Below are 7880 nucleotides of genomic sequence, written 5' to 3'. Positions count from 1 at the left end.
AGTTGTTCTTCCTTTTTACAAAAGTAAGCCAGAATGGGTTTAGTAGACCTTGTTTACTTGTATTAGTTTCCTAATGCTGCTGTAAAAAAATAACCACAAACTTGAAGGCTTAAAACAATACACATTTATTATCTTACAGCTGCGGAAGTCAAAAGCTCAAAATCAGTTTTACTGGGCTAAGATCAAGTTTATTGGCAGGGCTATGTTCCCTCTGGAGGCTCTAGAGGAGAATCCATTTTCTTGCCTTTTCTAGTTTATAGAGCTGCATTCCTTGCATCCCTTGGCTCACGGCTCCTTACTCCATCTTTGAAGCCAGCAATTTAGCACCTTACTTCAGTTGTCACATTGCCTTCTTCTGTAGTAAAATCTCCCTCTATCTCCCTCTTATAAGGACATTTGTAATCGTATTTAAGGCCTATCTGGATAATCCGGGATATTCTTCTTGTCTCAAAATTCTTAACTTAATCACATTTGCAAAGTCTCTTTTCTAATTCAACATAATTAACACATCCCTTTCAAGGACAACATGCAGGGTATTCACTGTTAAAATGAAGTAAACTCACACAGGAGCGGCTAGAGAGTGAGCCCCTTTTTGTCTTGAGTGGTAGTGACAAAAGCATTTGATGCTGCTACCTCTGCTGGTTATATGTGATTAGCTAGTTGGGCCATGACCATGCCAAGGACGTTTAAAATGCATGAAAATGTATGAGAAATATGTGAGGGAAGTAAAAGCTGAGCTGTGCTGCCATGTAGCTTGAACATCCTTGGTACAGTGGTTTTGTGATTTATTATGCAGTGTAAATCTACATCTATATTTACTTTATTGTTGGAAATGTTTCTTCAATCTTTGAACAAGATTGAATGAAAAATTAAGTAATGAATTCTGTTTTCTTTGGTGATAAACATTTAACTCCCACAAAATGTTTGCTGACATTTACTATGCACCAAGGGGACTGTAGTGATACTATTGACCTCAAGAAAACCCAAATCTACAAACCTGCTAAAGAAACATTTGCATCTACTTCAGAAGGTAGTAGCTATTTTAAAAAGAATATGTCAATTTAGTACATACAGGTGCAGAAGTTGTGTTGACTTCTCATTCTATGAACAGAACTTCTAATTTAGAAGAAATTATTTTTCTTCTAATTTAATTATTCAAATTTTGAATCCCAAGTTTTTGTGTGCATGTTCAAAGGTAGGAGCGATAGCTCCTAATATGTTGGCTCTGTTAGCAAAAGAACTTAGGAAAGAATTATTGATGATAGTTTAAAATCAGCATCATCAGATGATTACAAAGAAAATCAGTTACTAGCAACAGTGATTTGATATTACTTTCATCAAATTAATGGAATAATAATACAATAATAATACATTTTTTGTATTACTGATGAAAGGGAAACATGTAGCCTTGTTACTAATGGCATTGTGAATTCAGTTAATAAATTCAACTTTGAGGATAAAATTACTTGTTATGTGGTGTTAATGTGTTAATGAGAATACACATTTTGGTGGAACAAAATGTTGTAGGAAGATAGATGCTTTACTAAATTAAGAAACACATGCATCAGAAATATAATCAGAATTGGTTGTGTCACACATGTAATTAATAATTGTGTAGACAAGATGTGGTATTTTGCAAATCAAAATAGAAACAGTGGTGTCCCATAGTTACACATATGAACACTCAGACACACATATACCCTGTGTGTGTTTGTGTGTGTGTCTGTGACAACACTGTAGAAGCTACATTATTGGCAGTTTTCTAGTCTTGGGTTGGGTGGTGGTTTCACAAATGTGAAAGAGGAAAAAAAAAAGAAAGGGAATGGAAGAGAAGGAAGAGGGACAAACATGGGTTACACGATGCATCTGTGCACCTGTGGTCCATATTTTTAAATGTTTTAATGCATCCTTTTTTTCTTTTTTAACTTTTTAGCAGTCTGATATTCTCTCTAGATGAGAATAGGTTAAACGTTGGAGTGCAAATATCCAGTGTGGAGTGAAGTGAACAGAGAAGGCGAGAAGGAAGTTGGTAAAATCAGTTTGGGGTTATGGATTTTGAGGTCCCGCAGGGATATTCAGGCGGTGGTGTCCAATAGACTGTTGGCAAAGAAGGTCTGAGACTCAGGGGAGGGAATAACCTGGATATGTAGATTTGGGAATCATCTGTGTTAAGAGGGAAATGAACAGAGATCAGCCAGGGAGAGAGAACACATGGACCGAGAAGAGCAGAGGCTCTGGACATAGCTGCTACTCAAGATGGCAGCGCAGCTTCCTGGCGGGCACCACCACCAGCGCTCTGGAGTCAGGCGGAGCTGGTCAGGCGGAGCCCCGGGCTGTGGGGCTACGTGTGGAGCGCTCTTGGAGAAGTCGGGTACCCTCCCTGTGATCAGCTGTCACAACTGGGGATAAAGGGCATCTCAGAGGGATGCTGAGCGAGGACCTGAGAGGCGCCAGGTAAAGCACCTGCAGTCAGGAAGCCTCTCCCCACCTGCCCTGTCGGTAACTCCTCCTTCTCCAACCGCCCCGCTCCCACACAGTCCTCAGCTGTCCGGTCCCTCTGGGATGGGGGGGAGACCGAGCTCCGGTGACGTGGCGCTCACGTGACTGGCCGGGCACCCTGCAATCTGGTCCCGGCGCCGTCGCTCGCGTTGCCCGCGCGGAACCAGCTCCCGGAGCTGTCTGGGTGGCGGGCGAGGGGAGAGCAGGCTTAGGCGAGCCAGAGGAGGCGCAGGCCCGGCCCGGGCGCTGCAGGTCAGTGTGAAGGTGGGCGCTGCTGGCGGCCCGGGTGGGGGTGGAAGCGGATGGGACTAGGATCCGGGAGCAGCGGGGAGAGGGGAAGGGGTCCCGAGATGGGTGAGGATGGGCACGGGGCGTGGCGTGGACAGGTAGGGAGGGAGGACCCTGCAACTGGCCCTGCCGCCTCTTCGACGCCCCTCCTCTGCGCCCTACATCCATTTTGGAGCCTGTAATTGCGGGGGGGGAGTGCGCCCCCGCAGTGCGACAGTGAAAGGTAGACAAATTCTGGAAATAACCCCCCTCTCACACTCTGAGCCTATGAGGAAATATTGATCTCCGCGTAAAGGAGTGGGGGCGGGGCGGGTTGCCTGCCCGGGAGGGGTCCCAGCGACCCAAACAGTTTGTAAAGCATCCTGGTCTGGTCCTGAGGCCTGACAAAAAGATTTGGCGACTGAGGTGCGGGGTCAGGGGAGGTTGGGGGGAACCGTTGGATGAGGAGGGCCATGATTCAGGAAAGGGACCTCAATCTGCTGACCGTGCAGCCTCTCTCTGTCTCCTGTCTGTCTACAGGTCTGCATGTCTGTTCCCAGCACTCTGCAAGGCTAGAAAAGGAGGAGGAACCTTTCCAGAATCCCTGCAGGTCAGCGGAAGGAGGGAGAGGCACTGGACAGGCACAGAGCTGGGGGCCGGGTGCGGAGGGCACAGCTTGGGCAGAATTTGAGGGCCCCACTGCCCATCCCCCCCATATATAATATACACACTTTCTGCCACGCTGAAGGATGGTACAAGGTGGCAGGGCCTGCCAGGGAAATGGTTGGCTCTCAGTGCAGGCGGAATGGTGGGGTAAAGGGTGGCCAGAAGGCACACTAGGCTGGGCCAGGTCAGGGGAACGGTGACAAGGGTGAGATGCCAGTACTATCCGGACCTGCATTCCACCCCCAAGGCCTCAGTCTCCCTTGTTTCCTCTTGTCTCTCTCCCCCCACCCCACCGCATCCCATCCCCCAGGACAGGAAAACGAGGGGACATCTCAACATGGAAAAACTCTGCAATGAAAATGAAGGAAAGCTGGAAAGCGAAGGAAAGCCAGAAAATGAAGTAAAGCCTGAAAATCAAGGAAAGTCAGATGAGGAAGAAAAGCCAGAAGTGGAGGGGAAGTCAGAACACGAGGGAGAGCTCCAGAATGAGGGACGGCCAGAAGACCAGGGACAACCAGAAGATGAGAGGAAGAGAGAAAAGCAGGACAAGTCCGAAGCTGAGGGAAAGCCACACGGTGAGGGCAAGGTGGAATCCCAGGCAAAGCCAGAGAGTCAGCCGCGGGCTGCCGAAAAGCACACCGCTGAAGACTATGTGCCCCGGAAAGCAAAAAGAAAAACGGACAGGGGGACGGACGATTCCCCCAAGGACTATCAGAACAACTTACAGGAAAGGCATCTGGGCAGTGAGGAGATGATGACAGAATGTGCAGATATGTCAAGGGCTCAGGAAGAGCTAAGGAAAAGACAGAAAATGGGTGACTTTCATTGGATGCAAAGAGATGTACAGGATCCATTCACCCCAAGGGGCCAACGGGGTGTCAGGGGAATGAGGGGCGGAGGTAGGGGCCAGAGGCGCTTACATGGTATCCCATATCTTTAATGCCTTTGGCCTTCAATTCTGACTCCTCTAATGAGAATATTGCTGACCCTGCTTTCCCTGGCAGGCATTTGCCATGCTATGTGCTTTAATCTTAAGCTGATTCTTTGCTTTAGGTGTCACTCTCATTACCAGCAGCCTTTTGATCCAACTACAGTGCTCTCTGTGTTTCAGTAGGGGATTTTCACCCATGTGCATGGAAGAGATGTTCATGGTACACTGTAAAACAACAATAAAGAAAAAACAGTTTTCAGATTCGAATATATAGTATCAAACCATTTTTGAAAAAGTATAAATGTTTGTGTAATGCATCTGTGCACAGAAAAATCTAAAAATTAAGTGCTGCTTTTTTCTTGCTTTGGTAGCCAAAAATACGTCTCACCTGCACTCAAAAATAAGTCCAGTCACCTGATGGTACCTCCACGCCATTCCTCTGCAGATGTGCCCATCCCCATGTCTTCTCCTAGTTGGAACCATGTCAATGGGCACTGCTGTCCTTTCTCTGAGTCCTTTACCGTCCTATGGCTCCAACCATGTGTGATTCTTTATCTTTCTTTTCTTTGCGCACTCATCTCTGCTTTTTCCTAAATGATATGCATTATGTTAGTCATTAAAAAACAACTAAGGGACTTCCCTGGTGGCACAGTAGTTAAGAATCCACCTGCCAATGCAGGGGACACAGGTTTGATCCCTGTTTTGGGAAGATCCCACATGCCGTGGAGCAACAAAGCCCATGCGCCACAACTACTGAGCCTGTGCTCTAGAACCTGTGAGCCACAACTACTGAAGCCTGCATGCCTAGAGCCCGTGCTCCACAACAAGAGAAGCCACTGCAATGAGAAGCCCGCATGTTGCAAAGAAGAGTTACCCCTGTTCGCTGCAACTAGAGAAAGCCTGCGTGCAGCAACGAAGACCCAACGGAGCCAAAAATAAAGAAAGAAAGAAAGAAATTTACTGAAAAAAAAAAAAACTAAGACCAGAAAACAATACATGATAAGTGATTGGACTGTTCAGTGAGTTTTTGAGAGCAATGAAGACACAATATTCCTGTTGTTAGAATGTACAATAATAGGTAAAACTCATATTAACTCTGGTACCCAGAGCTAGAGGAATCAACTTGGCAGTTATAACAGACACACTGTTGTAAGGGTCAGTGTTGTCATCTGTAAAATGGGGATAATATTTGCCTCATGGGACTACCAAGTGGACCAAATGAGGTACTGAGTATATGAGATGTGTTGTGACCTAGCCCCCACCAGATACCTGGGGAAGGAATGGCTCCCATACCACTCTCATGCACTAGCAGGTATGTGGATGGAATCAGACTCTTAGAGGAGAACTGAGCGAGGTCTCACTTGTGCCCAGGAACAAGTTCAGGCAGCTAAGAGATAGGTGCCACTCTCTCCGGGATACTGCCATGTCTGCTGGGCACTGTGCTTCTTCTCCTGGGTCCTGTACTCATTACTGATACTGTGTAATGAGCTGGAGGGTGTAAGGTGCCAAAGCCATATCAATTTCTCTGGAGTCACTGACCACCTACCCTTGACCTCTATAGAAGTGTGGATAAAGCCCTCTCTTCACTTTAGAGTTACGGTTACCCTGTTACCTGTGAGTATCCCCCTAGTGCTACTTGAGACTAGTACCTTTCAGACTCTTTTTAAGCAAAATGATCATTTATGTATATTTTGTTGGTTTGCGTGTTTTTGCATACATAAGCATCCTTCTTACCAAATTCAGATGTTACAGGTTAGACCAGGGGGGAAATATCTGCATGGTAGAAACTGCTATTCTCACAGGTTAATATCTCACCTGCAGTCTCTCCTTCCTAGGTTGAATTCTCTCCCAGGAAACTCTTGTCAGGCCCTGCGTTAGCAGTTCAGCAGACCCATCAACATATTTGATTTTTAGATCCTTATCAGTGAATATGTGGTGCATACACCAGCTGCATCAGCATAACCTGCGAGCTAATTAGAAATGCAGAGTCCCAGGCCCTACTCAGACCTACTGAGTTGGAATCTTCATTTTAACAAGATCCCCAGATGATTCCTATGCACATTGAAGTTTGAGAAGCACTGGCTTAGAGGGAGACTCTTTTTAGGCTTTCCACTCCCACCTTCACATGAAGGATGTGCCTGAAAGGATAAGTATATGCCCCATATAAGATACGCATCATAGATTATTAAACAGACCCATGTTTGTCAATCTGCAGTTACCCCTCCCCCCATGCATTAGTAGGTCTTGAAATTAATTCACTGGGTCAGGACTTGTAATTTTTTAATGAACTAGAATAAAGTTGATTAGAGTCAAATATAAAATATCAAATTGAAGATAGGGTGAATATTGTTTTGTGAAATTTATATTTCACTTATGTATGTATGTATGTGCACCATGAGTTGTGATGAAAAGTATATTTCTGACTGTGGGCTGTGGTTTTCAAAAAATTGAGAAACTTGGCACTGGACTCTTTGCATTGCAAAGACTATCCAGTCCATTTCATACTTGTATCCCTAGTGCCCAGCACAGTACCTGACAAATAGTAGGTACTTATTAAAAGTGTAAATAATAATGACTAATTTAGGAACTCAAATTTTTCTCCAAGTTTAGCCTCTGTCTACACAAATAACCTTGGAAAAATAACTTCAGTTGTCGAACAGGGGTTACTTACAATTCCAAAATGATCCGCAAGCCATGGGCTTCACGGCCTGGATAGGAACTACTGCAATTCACAGCTAGAGCTGTCATTAGTAAAAGAAATATACACTCAGCAGCACCAAGGAGAGCTCCTGGGCTGGAGAAAGTGGAATTTCTTAAGCCCAGAAGACAGGTTCTGCAAAGTGAAACTAAACAGCTGTGGAATCTGTGCTGTAAAAGGGCCCAGTGAAGGGCTCTGTGTTGCCACAGGAGCATAGCCTCACAAAAGAACAGAAGCATGCCTGCCAGGGTGGGAGGCCAGGGGTGAGGGGCTTCCCTGGAGGGATAGCAGCTGAGCTACCAGCAGATGGTGTTTCTCCACTTAGCCTGAGGGAATCAAGGACTTGGGTTTTAGAGACAACATATATCATGTTGGTTTTGTGCTTGAACTCCCTATGATTCCCAGTTCTGAGTGGTGCCCAGAGCAAGAAAAAGATCTACAGTAGGTCCAGGCTGTAGGGCAAGTTTCTCTGACACTTCAGCTTCATGACTCTGCAGACCCAATTGTATTGTATTCCTGCTAGACAGAGTCTATGAAGCCTTAGAAAGCCCCAGTAGTAAAATTACAATACACACCCGAGTGTTTTAGAGAAAACAACATGCCCTCTTCTGTTGGCAACTAGTCTCCATTTGAAAACTGCTTGTAGCTTGCTACCAGTCCTTGGTAAAGACTTAACATCTGATCATGAGGTTTTAATTTTCTGCGCAAATGAGACATCCACTATGAACTTGTTTCTATATACTCTTTTGAATAATAAAGTTTGGTGTGAGCACCAGCTTTCTACCATTAATTGCAAATGGATTTAAAAGACTGGGCCTG

At 45.4% G+C, this 7880-nt stretch overlaps 1 protein-coding gene across 1 annotated transcript; it reads left to right on the top strand.

Annotated features, from left to right (window-relative positions):
* Positions 1-2623: 2623 nt before the first annotated feature.
* Positions 2624-4617, top strand: TCEAL6 (transcription elongation factor A like 6). The gene is given in 4 exon segments (XM_060002899.1): positions 2624-2751; positions 3307-3376; positions 3743-4291; positions 4293-4617. Coding segments are annotated over 2 exon segments (552 nt in total). The 5' UTR covers positions 2624-2751; positions 3307-3376; positions 3743-3769; the 3' UTR covers positions 4323-4617.
* Positions 4618-7880: the final 3263 nt, after the last annotated feature.

Source organism: Delphinus delphis, chromosome X (assembly GCF_949987515.2).
Source record: "Delphinus delphis chromosome X, mDelDel1.2, whole genome shotgun sequence".
NCBI lineage: Eukaryota > Metazoa > Chordata > Mammalia > Artiodactyla > Delphinidae > Delphinus > Delphinus delphis.
Note: the sequence above shows the minus strand (reverse complement) of the source record. Positions and strands in the feature narration are given on the sequence as shown.